Genomic DNA, 18,888 nt, shown 5'->3' with positions numbered 1-18,888 from the left:
CTGTTTGCGGAGGATTTGTAGTAGGTTAGGGCTAGACGTCACTGAAAAAAATTCACTAAATTTGAGGCACAATCGCCCGGTATAGTTAGCCTCTACCAGGCTTCGGCCGGAGGCGGCTGGAAAGAGTAGAAATCGGCCAAACAGAGTGGCAAACTGTTCTCTCCAGCCGACCAAACTCCCCTGGCATGTTATCTCTCTATTTGGCCGATTTCTACTCTTTCCAGCCGCCTCCCGAAGCCTGGTAGAGGCTACGGTATACTAGTACAATACTAGTAGTAGTACTAGTAGTATGCTCGTCCCCAGGATATCGTGCGCTGCGCGCCCTGGGGACGTGACTGACCCGGAAGTATAATGACGCAATCGGACCCTACCATCAGGAAAAATGGTGGACGCCGCAACTAAGAAAACTCTAAGTAACATTCCTCTTCTCAAGACGAAAGCCGGGCCTCGAGACCGGGACCTTTGGGTCCAGAGGCTTAAGGAAGAGTACCAAGCCCTTATTAAGGTATTTAAGTATGACTATATCGTTGATATCATGTATAAAACCGAAGTAGTGAAGCATGCCATACGTTGCCCCCCTCCCACCCTCCACATTTTCGTGATCTAAACTTTACCATATGTTGACAGTAATATTAACTTGAATGCGCTTGTAATTCATTTGTACATCAATATAACATTAGTATATGATGTAATAAACCATTACCCGACCAAACTCCTATCCTTAGAGGCTTAGACATAACGATATCAAACCTTATGATCAAATTTCAGATAATTTTTTTCAATTAAGATGGACAACTAAGATTACAAATGTCAATGAAACTTCATCATTTCAAGTAATACGATGTGCTGTTGAACATGTAGAGGCTTGATGAAGAATTTGTTGTCACACAGACTGAGTTAAGTTTATTAAAAAGCCATAGTTTTATTTGTTGTTGTTGTTTTTGTTCTTATATTAAGTATGTAGAAAACAACAAGAAGGAAGACAATGACTGGTTCCGACTGGAGTCCAACAAAGAAGGAACAAGGTGGGTAAAAATAAGAAAGAGAACAAGAAATCAACGATTTCACACATTCCTGAATTTCTTGTTTTATTTATTCTTATCTAGATCTTCCTTGATTACAATAATTCTGTGCATACTTTGTTAATCTCCAGCAGATCTTTCGGTGGTCGCAAAAGACAGTGTCAAATTGGCCAGGCAGTATCCATTGGCCACCCAGTCGCTGGACACTCTTCTGGCCAATGGATACTGCCTGGCCACTGTATGATCTGCTTGGAGATTATATTTTACTGTCAACTGATGAAACTATTTGTAAAATATTGTTCTAATTTTCTACAGGTGGTTTGGAAAATGCTGGCACTACCAGGACCTGATGAAATATGAGTTTGAGATTGAGTTTGATGTAAGTCATGTGATCTACCCTTTTCTTTTTCTATTTATTTATCTTACGGACAAATGGGTGGTCTCTTCAGCCATTGGGGCTGATTTCCAAGGGAGCCCATGGAATACAAGAAAATAATGTAACAAAAAATAACAATAGTTAAACGTAAGAAAGGAATTCGAAAATCATAAATCAAGATACAATAATAATTATAGGTAAATTTCTAACAAGAAACTTCAGACTTCCAGGATGTATGCAACTCTTGGCTTCCTGAATTCCCCCATGTCGACCCCTAATTCCTGTTGGCTTCCAGCTAGATTTTGAGACCTTTGCTCTCCTGTCATTCTGCCTGTCAATCTCCCCCACCCATGTGCTATCAACCTACTCTGTCTGGACAAACAGATACTTGTTAGCTAGGTACTCATTTTTTACCCGAGTCAAGTATCACCCGAGTCCTAGTCCTACATCCTCTTCGCAAATAGCCATACTAGGTCTGGTAACCAGGCTATTTCGAAAGAAAAAGTGAAACTACCAGGGATTTAAACCCAGACCATTTGGATTCTGAGTCAACAACCCTAAGCAAAAGACCACCTTTTCTCCTAAACTGCCTTGCCAATTATTGATGGAATACTGGTTAGAATCTCACAAATTGGTGATCAGTCAAACATGTACATGTACCTGTCAAACTGTATATTTTAATTGGAGGTGCAGGATTTACAATAATCACTCTGTCTCTGTCCTACTACCTTTATTGATCCATTCTTGGAGGTGCCTTTTCCAAATTTCTTTCTCGGCAAAAAATGCCTGATTGGGATCACCTAGTCCTATCCTATGTAAGTTGACTGTGTGGTGTATGTAAGTCTTTGAATGTCTTAACCTTAAAACTATAACCATGACAACTGGACTAACAGATCCTGTTGTATACAGAAGATGTTGCATTGATTTGAATAGTCCAATGGACATGTTTGATCTCCTACTGTATTGATTTGCTTGGTTGAAAATTTGACATTTTAGTCGTTTTGTCATAATCGGGCCAGTGTAGTGACCTTTTTAAATGCTTAAGAATATGAAACACACAGTAGGCAACAAGATGAAATCCACATCATTGAAAAAAAAAAACAGCAACATTACAAAAACCGAAAAACACTTTCTTGCCCAATTGCTATTGATTTCTTAAATGCAAATGTTAAATTTCTCAATATAGATTTTTGCGGTTTTGATTTGGTTTTATTTTGATCTCAGTTATTGGTGATACAATGTTGCTTGTCCCAATTCCATCTAGATCACAAACTTATGAGCTTCCTTTGAAATGTATGAGTAACAGTTCAATAAAGATTTCCTCTGTCCTACTTCCATTAATATCATAACTGACCCCACCTCATGATCAGAAACTGGTGGAAGTCAAACTGCAAATCTCTAGATCTGTCCTGTCACATCTGGTCTCAGCACTGGAAATAAACACATGACCTATATAGAGATATGCCTGGCAATTGCATGATTTTTAGGATCAGTGTTTGTCACATTTTACCAATCCCTGTCCGATGTATCAAGATAGATTTTCAGGTCGAAAATGTGCCTAATTTTTTTGTCTATTTTAAAATTGTGCCTAGTTTTTCTGTCGATTTTGAAATTGTGCCTAATTTTTCTTGTCAATTTGGAAATTCTTTCAATGATCAAATTTGGTTGAAGGCTGCTGATAGTGTTATGCCGGCTTTATGGACATTGAAATGGAATATTTAATCATTACAATCAATCAATCAATCAACTTAATTGCTCAACAACTGTAGCTGGTACAATGTATGGCAAAGGAACAACAAGGGTACATACATGAACTAAAACAAAATGTCTTTCTTGTCCAGTGTTTTTGAATATTTCAATTATTCTGATTGTGCATGTAGGAAGCAGTGATGTGTAATTTCTTCCTCTTACCGAAACTGAAAGTAGGTCAATCTTTGATGTTGTGCTTCAGAAGCTGTATACATGTACTATAATGCCAAAGGAAAGCTTGGACTTACATGTATATCATGTGTTCTTTTGTGCTGATTTCAGATCCCGATCACCTTCCCAACAACTGCACCAGAAATAGCTATCCCTGAACTGGAGGGGAAAACTGCTAAGATGTACAGGTGGGTGGATCAAACATTATTTTTTAAATGTTTACCTTCATAGAAGGAAAACATGTTGTCTTTGCTCTGTGAATTCTTTTTCTTTTCCAAACAAATAAGGTCAAAGATATCTGTGTGATCTTTTATGTTTACCTTCATAGAAGAAAACATATTGTTTTTTGCTGTTTTTCTTGTTCTTCTTCTTCAAACACATAAGGTCAATGACCTGGACCAGATAGCTGTCGCCATGGTAACTGATGCTGTGGCAGGCACTCTGTGGTGTTGGAAATATATTACATTATGTAGCAAGTGGAAATACAGAGTTATAGTGGCCGGTCTCTCACAGGATATGATACATGAAAGTGTTTTTTCCTATCATGTGACAGTGTTAATGTAAACAATAGCCTGAGTTGTAACACACCTGGCTAATCATTGGTTTACAGCAACTGCAAAGTTCTTTGCTTAAAAATACATTGTTATTCTTATAAAGTGCATTTTAAAGATTTCAGGAGGAAGTTATTTTTGTTGTGTTTTCCAGGGGAGGAAAGATCTGTCTGACAGACCATTTCAAACCTCTGTGGGGCAGGAACGTTCCGAAGTTTGGTATAGCACACGCCATGGCATTAGGGGTATGTACTGCTTGTGTGAGCTTTGCTTACTCACTCAGTCACTTGCTCACTCACTGACTCACTCAGTCAGTCACTCAGTCACTCACTCACTCAGTCACTCACTCACTCACTCAGTCACTCACTCACTCACTCACTCACTCACTCACTCACTCACTCACTCACTCATCACTTTAATTTTGTCACTTCATGAGTAAATAGATATTCTAGTCACTTGGAACGTATGGGAATAATCACCCTATTTTATTCAATAGTAGAATTTTAATTGTTCACATGTATAAGTTTTTTAAAGTGATTGATCATTAATTATCCTGATGAAGGCAACAGTGGTAGTTTGATCTCTGTGTAATCCTTGTGTTGTAATTAAGTAAATATTTTACTGTGTATAAGTATTGTTTACCTGGATGTCTATTTAAATCTATCAAAATGTTTTTGTCTCCCCCAGCTTGGACCCTGGCTAGCAGTGGAGATTCCTGACCTGATCTCCAAGGGACTCGTGCAACATAAAGACGATCAACAACAGAAGTAGACATCATCAGAACTTTAGTTCAAGACACGCAGTGATAGATAAATTATGATATCATGTCTATCTGTTAGCCTCCTTCTTACTTATTGAATTTCCGCCTCATCTGTTGTTTTATTCTAATGAAAGTTCATTTGGACATTATAAGAGATTTTTATATACTCTAATTCTGTACACAAAGTTAAATGATAATTATCAACAAGCTTTCAATCATGTAGTCCTCATATCTTCCTCAAGTCAAAATGACCCTCCGTCTGTATGTCACATGACCTGAACAGAAGTCAACTTTTCTGGAATCCATGCATGTTAACAATTGCATTTCCTCAATGTATAAATGCATAAATGCTTATGATGCATAGTACTTTGTACTGCATAATCACCAATAAAGAGATGAAACGATTTGAACTGCTTTTCTGTTTTTGTATGTTCAGTTAAACTTATATTAAAGTTCATCATAATCTACCAGATCTGGAATGGTACACACACTTTGAGGGGGTATTATATTTATGTTATTAAAATTCCAAGTTTTCCTCCTTTTTAAAGCCCTAAGACCATTTTCTCCAATCCTTTTTTAAATATATGAGAACAAATGAGATATATATCTTCTTGTACTTTTATTATAATCCTGACCGTATAAAGTTATTGGGGATTCAGCCTCCCCCCTCCAAGAACTTTTGGAGCATTCCTATCCCTCGGGGAGGGCGAATGGCTCACATACAAAATAGCTGCTATGTTCAGTCCCACCTCACACGTTCACAAAACTACCAAATTCATCGATTTAACTTATTGGATAAAGCTTTCAAGTTGTTTTTAAAGTCAATCTAACACCCATGTAACGTTACTTTACATGTTTCTTGATTTAGATTACATTTCTTGTAATTGTGGGAACGAATGGCCAGGTTCCGAATGATCTGCTAGTGTTACAGCCTATTAGTTTCGCACCAAAATCGAAGTGTGATCTTCGCGCCAAAAAGTAGCAAACATTTTAGTTACACAAACAGACCTGGAAACAGGCACAACTGGAGCAAATGGAGGAACGACAGGCTTCCGACAAGGCCAAAGCGTTACCACTACTGCTTTTTGTCAAGACAAAGGACCCATTCGACCTGGATTTGACTGGTAAGTTACAGAGCTTTGAGGGCCGAAACAGTAGTTGCACATGGCTTCTAGCTTCTTTATCGAAGTTCCAAGCGATGCAAGTCCACCGAAACTTTGTTTGCAGTTTTAAGAATATAATTTGTCAGAATGTTACGCTTTCGTTTGGTTATGTTGACTTTTCTGTTGTCGTAACTGAGCTTTTGTGACGATGTTTTGACATGGCCATGGGGCGAATGGCACGCATATGGCTTTCACACTGATTCAAACCAGATGTTTTAATATTGCATGAAAGAGAGTGAAGTAACTTTTGGCCTCTTTCTCTCTGTGTATCATGTGTTGGTGAGTAACTGTACGTATGTGTGTGCGTGCGTGTACATTCCACCCCTAACAGATTTCTGTGAAACTGCACAACACAGGTGAGCAATCAATAAAAACTGCCCCCTAGCAGAATCCATAATTACTGCAGTTATATTTTGTATATATAACATTGTACATTTTATTCTGATATCTGTGATATTCAAGCCGATGCCTTAATTGAGTGATGGCTGGTTTTGTTGACATCATGTAATGTTACATGTGAATATATATAACGTTAATTGTTTATTTATGAGGGCCTGCAAGCCCTTTTTCATAAGGCGTAATCAGGCCATTTTAGACTTCGTAATTCGTAGGCAGCCTCCGCAAAAATCAACGTAATTCGTAATTGAACATTAGCCGCAAATCTTAAAGTCGTAATCAGCTCTGAGACTTTAACGTAATTCGTAATAGGCAGCGAAAATTTTGCGTAATTCGTAATCACTGATGCTAGATGGCAGCCCCCCATGCACAGTCTTAGATTTGAACCTCCCAATAGCCTCGGCCTATGATGAATACATCCATGTATTAAAGTTTTAAACTGTGTTTCAGACAGCAGATACCCTGTAGGAAAATGGGACATGGATGCAGCTGGAGTTTCCTTCCTCATCGTTCCCTGGGACAGGAGGTCTGCACACCTTGACACCATCTTAAGGGCCTTCAAGGTCAGACAGTAACACCTTAAGATTTCTTGAGGGCTAGAACACTTCTTCTGTTGTCTACAGCATTGCAAGTTGCCTCGGAGATTTTCCTTGAAACATCCTGTTGACTGTGAAAACTTTCTTAACGTTAACATTTTCACCATTCTAGTCATCATCCTCATGGCAACAGTTACTGATGCCAATTTGGACCACATTAGTATTGCACCAGTAGACTATCCCCATATTGCTTTGCAAATGTTAATTACCTTTCTAGCAGCTGCTTTCTAGTTACTTACATCATGTTGCAATTTTATAGTAGGAGGGATTGAGACCCCTGTCACCATATAATAAATGTGTTTGAGTAGGAATTAACAGAGCAGTCCATATGCGAATTCGAAGGTAGACATTATGCATTTGCTTTGCATTTCTTTTAAACCTTTGTAGTTGTATTTTGTCCTAGGATGCGACCTGTGATGGTAAGAACAGCAAAGCTACGCTGGAGTTTCCCCGATGCCTAACGGGCGACATACGCAGTCACATCTCAGGGATGGCCAGGAAGTGTGGCCTGGGGGCTAGCAGCAGTGGGATAGGGGACGAGGTCGATCTGGTGTTTTTTTATGTTTACCGAAGGAAAACATTGTTTTTACTCAGTTTCTTCCTCTTCTGTTCCAAACACTAACCTCTGACCTGGCCAATGGCCTGATTTGTTGACGTCTCTCACCATGGTAACTGGTGTTGGGTTACATAATGTTGCAATTTTATAGTAGGAGGGATTTATACTTCTGTCTGAATATATATATATATATATGAATGCATTTGAGTAAGAATTAACAAAGAAGACCATATCCGAAGGTAAACATTACGAGGTCACATCTGTTGGTGTTTGTAGGAAATCACAGAACCTTGTGTAACTTGTTTTGAACAATTATACAAGTACCAGAAATATGAAATGATGATGAAATATGCTAAACATGGTTGTATATGTCATAAACATGGTTCTGTTATAAAGAAATTTTAATTTTTTGGGAAAAAAAGTATATGCAAATGTAAAATGTTCCTCCTACAGCGTTTCCTGACAGTGTACACGTCAAAGAGCCAGGAGAAGAGAGCGAAGACCAAGACACCCAGTCTGACACCTCAGCAGGAGAGGGAGGCTATGGACATGTGGAGGAGCTGGAAGGATGTCTGTGGGGATAACAAGAGGGTAGATTGATTTAGCCTCTATTACATGCAAAAACTGGGGGTTTTGGGGTCTTCAGGGTCTTTGGGAGCTTTTATGTGCTATTTTCTGATTGCATATAGACAACATAGCCGGCCTGGCTGAATTACCCCCGTTTCTTGAACTGGGCTAATCAGAAAACAGCCGAAGACCACCAAACCCCCAGTTCTATAAGCCTGCTATGGAGCCTAAGCTAGATTTTCTTTTCTTTATTCTCCCCTTTATTTCTTGTGTTGGACATCCACAACAGTATAGCCAATTATCTTAGCCAAGATAGTGAGTGTGAGTTAGGGTTAGGGTAGTCAGTGTGAGTGGGTTAGTGTTAGGGTTATGGACATGTGGAGGAGCTGGAAGGGTGTCTGTGGGGATGCCAAGAGGGTAGATAGATTTTCTTTTCTTAAAAAAGTTCAATTTATTCACTGAAATCACTGTATTCAGGCAGCCAGTTATTTTTGTCGGTGAAGGTTAGACAAACAGGTAATATCATATGCCAAAAAACAGTTGGATATGATTTTGGAAACAGTCAGACTGTGACACTGGAAGTTCTTGTGCTTAGTTCATACTTCAATAATAAACCAGCCTTTCTGACAAGTCTCCAGTGTCACTGAAGAAAGGTAGTGGATCCTACCTGAAATGTCTGACCATTTCCGAAATCATATCCAGTTGCTTGAGTAACTGCTTTTTGGCCTAACAAGGCTCTTGTTTTGTGCCTTGCAGCAGTTCAGTCAGAAGGAGGTAGCAGAGATGCTGAGTACAGGCCGGGTGGACCCCCAGCTGAGATCTGTGTACCAGCAGTGGAAACAGCAAGGCAGGAACCTTCCTACAGCCAGGCAGCAGGGCACACGTACAGCTCAACAACTCTTCGGTAAGTCTGAAGCCTTCCTTAGTTGTAGTGAGCTCATGAGACAAGAAAACTGCAAGGAAAAGGATCTAAGATTTCTCTGTACTGAGAGCTGTGTACCAGCAGTGGAAACAGCAAGGCAGGAACCTCCCTACAGCCAGGCAACAGGGCACACACACAGCTCAACAACTCTTTGGTAACTATGTTTACTTTCACTGAAGGAAAATATATTGTTTTTACCAGGGTTTTTCTCAGTTTCTTCCTCTTCCTCTTCTTCAAACAAATAAAGTCAATGAGCTGAACCAGACCTTTTGTCACTCTTATTCTCCAAACTAATAAGTTAAATGACCTGGACCAGACCTCTGTCACCATGGTAACTGGTGCTATAGGAGGCATCCTGTGGTGTTGCAGAACAGAGTTGGAGAGCCTGCCCACCATACCTATGAATGTATTTGACTTTGACTCAAAGTTTGAGTAACAATAAATGGTGCAGTAGTTTGTTGGGCTAGACCAGGTGAAGTATGCATTTGCTTTGCTTACCTTTCTAGTTCTTGTTAAGTCTTCCTTGAATGTCTTAGTCACACCCCATCATTTGTAATTGCAGTCAATATATAGCATTAAGTTTACAGGTGTTTTGAAAATTTACTGAGGTTCTGTATTACTTTTCTTGTTTCCCTGTATTCCATAGACAACATAGAGTGGGTGAAGCCTGAGTCAGGCCAGGTGGGACAGGTGTTCTACAATAAAGTACACCTGTCAGAGTCAGGAGGTTCTACAGGTGGGGAAGGCAGGTGAGAATACACAACAATAGCAGTAGTACAAAGCATGTATCTGGGACTATGCCTGCTTCTTTTCTCATTTGCCCTTCTTCTGCATGTACTTTACTTTCCTTATGACCAAGAAATTCAGGAACCAAGAAATCAGATTGGTGTGGCCTAACTACTCAATATAATTACATGTATTATAATATATAAAGAAGAATCTTTACTGAGGCAACCACAGTTACAGCCCACCATTTGCCTCTTCTCTGGTGGATTTAGGCAGTAGGAATCTTTCCTTACGTTGTTGATCCATCTCTTCCTTGGTTGACCTCATGGGTTTTAAAAATGTTACGCTTTACATTGGACCAACATTTGACCTTTTTATCTTACTGTATGTCCTCAGCTATTGGACCCCAGAAGCACCAGGCTCCACACTAGTGCTGTCCCAACTGGAGGCTATCCCGACACAAGGGCTGACCCATGCCATTGTGTGCACAGACACCAGACTCTCTGATGACTCCTATGTGATGAACTACTTTCCTCACTCTGTGGCACTCTCTGTCATCTGCCCTTCTGTAAGTGGAGAACCTGCTGTAGATTTTCAAAGGATTTTTTAAAAATCAACTCCAGTCTAGTACAATATGTACTGCATGAAAATCTTAAAGCAGTACTACACGTATTGATATTCTAGACATTCTAGACAATTACATGTATCTGTACTAGACAAATGTTACCACTGCACCACTCAGCAGTTAGAAAGTATGGATCATACTTCAACTGGACAGAAACCATTTCCATTGTTTCTTTCATACAAATGTACTTCATACCTACATTTGTATATAAACCCAATACATGATTAGGTACAGGTAGACATCAGAATTACCTGCACAGCCCCAATATCACCTGCACCAACCAACATATACAGATGGTATTCTGAACCTTGGCTGTACATTTTGTTTGTGCCCACAGAAAGGCAGCTCTTCTATGACACGGCAGAAGCTGGTGGACTGTCCCCATCACCCAGCTGACAGGACCTCAGCAGGCTCCCCGTGTGACTGTACTGACAAGCGTGTGGTGGAAGTTATCCACCCGAGAACCTCTCACAAACTCCACGCCAACTTCTGTGTCCTCAGGTAAGTCTTACAGCACTCTTATATACTTCTTTACTAGCACATTAAGATAGATAGTGTAAGATAGAACATAAACTTGGGATGTAAAAGTAGCAGAAAGCTGTCACCATGGTAACTCGTGCATGCTGAGGTGTTGGGTTACATTATGTAGCAAGTGGCAGGACAGAGTTAGACGGGCTGGTCACCATATACATATTGTATATTAATGTGTTTGAATAAGAATGAACTGAAAAGTAGTTTTTTTGGCATCATGCATTTTCTTTGCAGATGTTACCTTTCTAGTTTTGATATCCTTTTCTCCCTTTTTCTGTATCTGTATACTAGTATATATGTAGCCAGTATAACTTTCCCAAGACGTAACACACTAGCTTGGCAGGCACGCTATATTATACAGATGGACCTGTTACACCTAGTCAGTTTCCTCTTTAAAAACATGTATCGCCCTATATCTATCCCCCAGGTATGAGGCCCATGTGCGTCTGCTTGTGACGTCGGCTGGGTTCAGTGATCAGGCGTGGACCAGACAGGGTCAGCTGGGCTGGTATTGTGACCTTCCACTGACCTTCTCCCCAGAGGTCACGCAGCAGCTAGTGTGGAAAGGTGAGGGGTTAGAGGGTAAATGTTAGAAGTCAATAACTCTGTCTTGTATCAATATTGTATGACTTAGAATTGACTTGTAGATTGTACATAATTATGTCTAGATTAATGTAGTAGGTAGAATTATACCACTTACTGCTTCTCAGTTCCTTGACCAAGGGCGGTCATGGGGATGCTTTACAGCTAAACACACTGCCTCCTTTGATTTTTCTGTAGTTTTACACAAGGTTTTAAATAGTTTTACCGATATACATGTACAACACTAAAAGCTATTGCCTCACATTGTACCTGTTGGTGTGCAATAAGCTTTTACTTGACTTAACTTGACATTTTTACACCCCCCTCCCCAGACCCCCACCCTCTTGCCTCAGACCTGGGATATATCCTGCACCAGTTGGAGGTTCCCCAGCAGACTGTCTGGTCTGTCCTTACCGGCACAGACTTCAGCGGAGTGTCAGAGTGTGTCGAATTCATCCCCAGTCATCATTAACATTGCTTCAGAATTTTACCTGTTGGAGATGACATCTTAACCAACACATCTTTTGAAACTTATAGGTGGAAAGTCATCCTTAAGTATGCGAATATGTCCTTGAAAGAGATGTTCTGCTGATGTTATGTCTACCTAGGATTCAATCTTACAACCTTTATTTTCTGACTGGACAAACCTTAGCCACAAGACCACCTTAAAGCTTCTACAGTTTTCTCTTCTCTCCCCCTCTCAGACCCCCACCCCCTTGCCACAGACCTGGGGTATATGCTGCATCAGTTGGAGGTGCCCCAGCAGACTGTCTGGTCTGTTCTTACTGGCGCAGACTTCAGCGGAGTGTCAGAGTGTGTCAGGCTCATCCCCAGTGTACCTGGCAGGGTCTGGCCGAGGGTAAGTCAAACACAGAATTCTACTGTTATAGGGTAATGCTTGAGAATTATCTAAGGGACCACAAAAAAAAGGTACTGTCCAAGCAGAGGTTGGTGAGGAGGATTGTTACCTTTTTATGTGTATATATCTGTTGTTTTAGTGACAAAAAAATGGGGCATTTATACAAAGGTAACGAACTTAATACCTCTGCTTGGAGAGTACAAAAAGGGGCCACTGTGGCCATGTGGTCCTTATGGTGACCCCATAGCCATCATAAGGTGGTGAGAAGTTTTCTCTTTTTTGTATCTATGAACAGTATTCAACTTCCAAATTGACTTCTCTCAACTTTGAAAGTTTAAGTTACTAAAGTTACTACTAGTAGTACATGTACATGTAGTATGTCAGTCAGTTGTATCATTATTACCCCTGTTAACTGTTGTATGACTAGGTTGTCAGTAAAACTGGGGTTTAGAAGTAGATCTACTTTTCTCCAGGGCAGAGAGATCTCCCACGTTGGACTGGTGAAGCTGTCAGAGCTGCTGTCACAGGTTCCCTGGCCTCCAGGAGAAGATCCACCAGTACGTATCAACTACTTCTCTTTGTTTATTTCGTATAACCTGTAAACCGCCTTTAGGCGTAACACACTAGTTTTGTAGGTCCCCTACTGTTTTCGATAAGTTGCGATGGGTTCTTTAACGTGCGTGGGGTGTGGCTCTCCCCAAACACAGGACCTCCATTTAACATCTTATCTGAGGGACGTCCCTAACCGAAGCTAGGAACTCATTTTCACCTGAGTGAAGTGAGGAAAGTCTTTCCCAAGGGCAAAAGATAGGTGACACTGGGCAGGATTCGAACCCGGGACCTCTTGGGCCTGGGCCGAACACGCTACCGCTATGCCACATGACCCCAAACAACTTTCTAGTTCCTCTCTGTTTCAGATGACCTACCAGACTCCTCGTGTGGATTACATCAGTAACCTGTGGCTGCACAGTCTGTACAGCAGCCTGGCTGGTCAGGGGAAGGGTCTGTTCAACAGGAGTGTTGGAAGTTCCATCAACTGTCTAGCTTTTTTCATTCCCTGAAATATTTCCTCTCTGTTTCAGATGACCTACCAGTCTCCTCAAGTTAACTGTAAAAACTGTGTTACCCATGGACACAACATCTAGCCCAGTGTGTTATCAGGAATAAAACCCATGGCCCTTATACTAGTAAAATTTCTTATTCAACTCTTAGGCAAACTTTTGTTTCGTCTCATCTCATGAAATAATTTGCTCTGTTTCAGATGACCTACCAGACTCCCCGTGTGGATTGCATCAGTAACCTGTGGCTGCACAGTCTGTACAGCAGCCTGGCTGGCCAGGGGAAGGGGCTGTTCAACAGGACTGTTGGAAGTTCAATCAGCTGTCTAGCTTTTTTTATTCCTTGAGATATTTTCCTCTGTGTTTCAGATGACCTCCCAGTCTCCTCAAGTCGCCTGTAAAAACTGCCTTACCCATGGACACAACATCTACATGTAGCCCTGTGTTATCGGGATTCAAACCCATGACCCTTATACTAGTAAAATTTCTTATTCAACTCTTCAGCAAACTTTTTTCACACCTTATGAAATATTTCCTCTGTGTTTCAGATGACCTACCAGTCTCCCCGTGTGGATTACATCAGTAACCTGTGGCTGCACAGTCTGTATACCAGCCTGGCTGGTCAGGGGAAGGGTCTGTTCAACAGGACTGTCGGAAGTTCAATCAGGAGAGATCATCTGCTTGAAGCTGTCAACCACTTACAGGTGAAGAACGTTTTTAAAACGCCTGCACGATATCTTTGTCATATAAAATGGAACATGTTCAGTGATGAGATGATAGAAAATTGCTGGAGAAGTAAAAAGATATAAATCCTATGCTCTCTCTCTCTCTAGCTTGTCTACACTCTAATGTACATGACTACATCATGCTTCTTGTTGCCTTCACTGGTCAGCACCTTATGAGAATTGGGAACATACTAAATTCTAGGAACACAATTTTTTTTATTTAGTACAATTTTCACCTCACTGCAAACCACTCAAATGTTTGGGGTTATGAAAAGGGACTGTTAAGACATATGTTTGTTTACCTTAGAAAATTTTTTGGGGGGAATGGTTCTCTCAAGTTATAGCTGAATGGCCACAAGCTCTGACAGCAAGTTAGAGATTGTGTAATACAGGCTACACCTTACCCATACTACTGATTCTGCTGTAGATTCTTTATCACAGTCTCCTTCCTACTTCCAGGTGGTTCACCCATGGGGAGTTGATATGGACGATGTTTCAAACCTACCTCCATCTTCAAACGACATCCACATGTCATGGTATGGAGCAAAGTTTCTGATGTTGTTGAGTGTTTTTTCCATACATATTTCTTCTGGACCCTCTTAAAAATCAGTGCTAATTAGATATTGACAGATCCATACCCCACTCTAGAAACTAAGATAAGAAGAAAGTATTTTACTATATTGTTTATACAGGGATGGAGACATGTGGAGTAACTTGTACGACTCAAGGCAAGGCAGCTACAGAAAGGTAGCCTGGAATGCCAACACTGTTATGAGGACCTGCTCCCTTTCTGATAACAAAAGTAAGGAAACACATTCTTGGGCAGGGCTCTTCATGCTTGCATCTAGGGAGAAGAAAAACTGGGACAGTAAAAACTTATGGTGCCTTCAAGAGGTGGCCGCTTGGTCAGGTTTGACTGTACTTCAGTGCACTTGTTAGAAAACAATGTACATATAGATCTTAAAACTTATCTCACCACAACCAAATCACCTTTTGAACAACTTGTCAGTGAAGGCTTTTTATGCTATTTCAATGTTTCTCTAGCCTAGTTACCAAACCTGTTATACAGTAGCTCCCAAGTCCTACATCCTCTCCACAAATATTTTGTGGAGCTAAAACAGGTTTGGTCATCAAGCTAACGCTTCTCTACCTTTCCATTACACAGATGCTGGCCAGTATGGTTGGCTGTTGCTAGGCAGCCACGCACTGACCTGCACCTCCTGGGGAGAGGTCAGGTCAGAGGTCAGGTCGGGTCAAAAGTCATCCCATGACCCCTTCTACCTGCAGCATAGCTGGCAGCTCAGTGTGGTCATACTGCCTCGGCTGACCAACAAGCAAGGTACGTCACTGTGTTGTTGTTTGTTTGTTTCGTGTTATGGTAAAATAAAAGTTCATTTTGGCATAACACACCAGCTTTGTGAATAGTTTCATCAGGTTGGTAAGTCACTGTAACCATGTAGAAATGTAAATATTTTATGTTTGGGAATGCATCTATAGCAGCAACACCTGTGCTGCAGTACAATATGAACCAGTCAGAATTGCCCTGAGGAAGGTGACAGACGGTCATCACTGAAACGTCAGCTGAATCAGATCATGAATCATTGGCACTGCCATCATTTCATGATTTTGAGGAAGCCTTGGTACCTGTTAAGTCTAGACAGAAACAGTGCACTCCTCCCCTGAGTGTATAGTGAACGGGCAGTGCTAGGAGACATTCCTGTGGACATGCCATGCCTGTGGACAAAATTCCTGTACAATTCCTAGAATTCTTGCAAACTGCACACAGTACTGTACCATTAGGCTCCTCCCTGAGACGTCACCAAAAATGAAAATGAAAAGATTGACTGATTCCTTGGCTCCCCAGGTGTGAGTAAGCTGGTAGCACCAGACCTGAGCAGGTGGGACCTCCCAGGTAAGGCTGCCCACCTGTGCAGGTGTCCCCCAAGTGGGCTACCTGTGCCCCTGCTCCTTAAGACATTTCGCCACAAGAAGAACAATTGGTTGCGTTTTTCCCTTGCTCTCCAGGTGAACCTAAGCTGGTAGCGCCAGACCTGGGCAGCTGGGACCTCCCAGGTAAGGCTTCCCACCTGTGCAGGTGCCCCCCAGGTGGGCTGCCTGTGCCCCTGCTCCTTAAGACATTTCGCCATGAGAAGAACAATTGGTTGCTTTTCCCTTGCTCTCCAGGTGAACCTAAGCTGGTAGCACCAGACCTGGGCAGCTGGGACCTCCCAGGTAAGGCTGAACACCTGTGCAGGTGTCCCCCAGGTGGGCTACCTGTGCCCCTGCTCCTTAAGACCATGAGAAGAACAATTGGTTGCTTTTTTCCGTTGCTCTCCAGGTGAACCTAAGCTGGTAGCACCTGACCTGGGCAGCTGGGACCTCCCAGGTAAGGCTGAACACCTGTGCAGGTGTCCCCCAGGTGGGCTGCCTGTGCCCCTGCTCCTTAAGATGCAGCAGAAGGATAAGAAGTTGTGGCACCTGACGGGACAGGTGAAGGAAGTGTGGCGGAACGGGACGACTGCGGTGGCTCTTAAGGTGCCCGGCGAGGTGGAAACACCCTCCAAGTGAGTTGTACTTGTTTTGCTTTTTCATGGCCTATGTCTGTATCTGTATCTGTATAGCCGGTATAACTGCCTTTCAGCGTAACACACCAGCTTCTGTATCTGTATAGCCGGTATAACCGCCTTTCAGCGTAACACACCAGCTTCTGTATCTGTATAGCTGGTATAACCACCTTTCAGCGTAACACAGCGGCAGCTGGCTACATTACACCGATCGGCTTGTTACTGTACTTGGTGACAGCGAGTTCCACTCTGCGATAGGAAAGAATGAATTCTTGAAGACCTCAATCCTTGGTTACACAATGACTTTTTTTATACATCTGATTCTCAGGCTCCCGTTAGATGAGTGGCCCGGTCCAGAGGCAGGGTATGAAGCCAACCTTCACATCAACGTGGCCCTGCAGTGTGGACTGGACCAATTCCCGCCAAAGGGGTGGATGGTATGGAATGATCCATTTTTCTCTTAGTGACTGAAAAGCTTTACTGGCCTTGATGTACAAATGTATCTGTATCTGTAAAGCTGGTATAACCGCCTTTCGCTGTATACGTAACACTACATTACACTGATCGACTTGTTACACCTAACCCTTGAACATCTAACTCTAGACATTGTTTAAAGCTATCTAATGACAATGCCCCTACTGTGCTTGGTGACAGCGAGTTCCACTCTGCAATAGTTCTAGGAAAGAATGAATTCTTGAACACCTCAAGCCTTGGTTGATAACTCTGGTACTTGAAGGCATGGCTATTTCTTGTTCTCTTCTGGGCTGGTATTAGGTACTTAGTAGTTGGTACGTCCATCAGTTTATTAGTCATTTTGTCTGCCGACATGCTACCTACATGGGACTGCATTGTTGTTCCAGGTGGACATGTTGGCCTGTGTGAGCCGGTCCAGGGATTTAAGACTACCATACCTGCGTGTTGTGGCAGTTCTACACACCTGGAAAGGAGAGGAACAGCCCGGCCGTTACTGTAACGTCCCAAACTGTTACCAACACGGACCTAAACACCCTCAGTTTACTGGGGTGGAGAGGTGATGTTTTCTTTGCTTTTGGAAATTTGGGAACATAATCTTTCCTGGGACATAGTTTTCTGTGTGTGTGTTTGTTTGTTATTTTTCTTTTGTGTGTATGTGTGTTTATGTGTGTCTGTGTTAAATTGTTTTTCTTGTGTATGTGTGTGTGTACCTGTGTCTGAATGTTTACTCGTGTATGTGTGTTTGTGAGTACACGTCTGTGTACATTTGTATGTTGTTGGTGTGTGTACACGACTGTTGGTGTGTGTATGTGCTTGAGTGTGTGCGTGTTTCTGTGTGTGTGTGTATCTGTGTATGTCTACTTGTGTGTATGCATGTGTGTCTGTATGTACATGTGTCGTTGTTCTTGTTAATGTATATGTGTGTTTACGTGTGTGTACATGTGTATGTTGTTTTTACTAAAAAGGTATATATATATATATATGTGTGAATATGTGTCTCACACCACTATTTTCTCCCCCCCTCCCCCAGGCACCCCCATGAGTTTGTAGTGGTCGGTCTGGACCTGGACCCCGAGGAACCCCTCCGTGAGACCTACCCCGACCCCAAACCCCCTCCCGGACGGGATCGCCTGATTGGTCGGCTCCAGAGGGCGAACCCGAGCCCGTACCCCCCACAGAGCGGCCCCGGGAGTAAGCAGGACTATAGTCTGGAGATAGAGGCTGTGTGGAGGAGGTACTTCACTGGGATTTAAACACACAAAAGGGTGTTACAATGAACCTCAGAGATAGACCTGGACAAAAAACTGGAATACTAACCCTTTCAGGCTTTTATTTTGGGCACAAGGGCAAATAAAAAGAGAAAATCTAGCTCACTTCAATGGAAGTTGGACTTGGACAAAGAACTGTATGTCTATGAATACTAGTACATCAGCAGAGCATAATGTGAGTGGAGGAGTGGGATTTAAGCCTCTACCTGCTGAGGTAGTCTTTTGACATCAAATCTGTGTTCATGAGAGGGTTAGGCAGCAGGAAGAAGGTTAACCACACAGGTGTTACATGTACTTACTACAGAGATGAACTTGGACAAAGAACTGTTACATGTATGTCTATGAATACTAGTACATCGGCAGAACTTACTGTGTGGAGGAGGTACATGTACTTCAGTGGGATTTAACCACACGGCTGTTATGACGGTTGGGCCTATATGTCTACGAAGACTGTAAATCTTGTGCATTAGGGACAAATAAGGAAATGTAGCTCACTTCCCACCTTCCTATTGTATTTTTTTTTTCATCAGATTTGTTTTTGTTACTGTATTTGTGGGCAGTATAGGGAGGTTAGCCACACAGGTAATTATGCTAGAAACCTGAACAAACAACTCTGGGTAGCTCCAGAGGGCCAACCCGAGCCGGCA

The 18,888-nt window shown here is 42.0% G+C and overlaps 2 protein-coding genes across 2 annotated transcripts in view; both read left to right on the top strand.

Moving 5' to 3' along the window:
- Positions 1-346: 346 nt before the first annotated feature.
- On the top strand, positions 347-5,039 carry LOC109485778 (ubiquitin-fold modifier-conjugating enzyme 1). Its single transcript, XM_019789464.1, has 6 exons — positions 347-505; positions 958-1,025; positions 1,338-1,401; positions 3,430-3,506; positions 4,024-4,114; positions 4,557-5,039. The coding sequence occupies exons 1-6, from the start codon at positions 383-385 to the stop codon at positions 4,638-4,640; spliced, it is 507 nt and encodes a 168-aa protein (XP_019645023.1). The 5' UTR covers positions 347-382; the 3' UTR covers positions 4,641-5,039.
- Positions 5,040-5,652: 613 nt separating this feature from the next.
- LOC109485694 overlaps positions 5,653-18,888 on the top strand; it is a 14,123-nt gene continuing 887 nt past the window's right edge. The window contains exons 1-22 of the mRNA XM_019789361.1: positions 5,653-5,753; positions 6,639-6,751; positions 7,188-7,325; positions 7,794-7,931; positions 8,667-8,811; positions 9,476-9,578; positions 9,952-10,123; positions 10,518-10,681; positions 11,139-11,293; positions 11,626-11,736; positions 11,998-12,152; positions 12,626-12,709; positions 13,414-13,539; positions 13,759-13,914; positions 14,395-14,471; positions 14,628-14,737; positions 15,101-15,274; positions 15,800-15,869; positions 16,344-16,499; positions 16,828-16,936; positions 17,360-17,529; positions 18,004-18,207. Coding sequence (XP_019644920.1) covers positions 5,663-5,753; positions 6,639-6,751; positions 7,188-7,325; positions 7,794-7,931; positions 8,667-8,811; positions 9,476-9,578; positions 9,952-10,123; positions 10,518-10,681; positions 11,139-11,293; positions 11,626-11,736; positions 11,998-12,152; positions 12,626-12,709; positions 13,414-13,539; positions 13,759-13,914; positions 14,395-14,471; positions 14,628-14,737; positions 15,101-15,274; positions 15,800-15,869; positions 16,344-16,499; positions 16,828-16,936; positions 17,360-17,529; positions 18,004-18,207 — 2,921 coding nt within the window. The 5' untranslated portion in view covers positions 5,653-5,662. The remainder of the gene's footprint in view (positions 5,754-6,638; positions 6,752-7,187; positions 7,326-7,793; positions 7,932-8,666; positions 8,812-9,475; positions 9,579-9,951; positions 10,124-10,517; positions 10,682-11,138; positions 11,294-11,625; positions 11,737-11,997; positions 12,153-12,625; positions 12,710-13,413; positions 13,540-13,758; positions 13,915-14,394; positions 14,472-14,627; positions 14,738-15,100; positions 15,275-15,799; positions 15,870-16,343; positions 16,500-16,827; positions 16,937-17,359; positions 17,530-18,003; positions 18,208-18,888) is intronic.

Source organism: Branchiostoma belcheri, unplaced genomic scaffold, assembly GCF_001625305.1.
Source record: "Branchiostoma belcheri isolate BF01 breed outbred unplaced genomic scaffold, Haploidv18h27 scaffold78, whole genome shotgun sequence".
In the NCBI taxonomy this organism is placed as follows: Eukaryota; Metazoa; Chordata; class Leptocardii; order Amphioxiformes; family Branchiostomatidae; genus Branchiostoma; species Branchiostoma belcheri.
This window is presented reverse-complemented; position numbering and strand designations above follow the sequence as displayed.

Excerpts from the sequence above, each read along its gene's own strand:
- LOC109485778 (XM_019789464.1), top strand. The coding sequence starts at position 383 with ATGGTGGACGCCGCAACTAAGAAAACTCTAAGTAACATTCCTCTTCTC. Across the intron at positions 1,026-1,337 it reads TCCAACAAAGAAGGAACAAG|GTGGTTTGGAAAATGCTGGC; the intron begins GTGGGTAAAAAT and ends AATTTTCTACAG. Across the intron at positions 1,402-3,429 it reads AGTTTGAGATTGAGTTTGAT|ATCCCGATCACCTTCCCAAC; the intron begins GTAAGTCATGTG and ends TGCTGATTTCAG.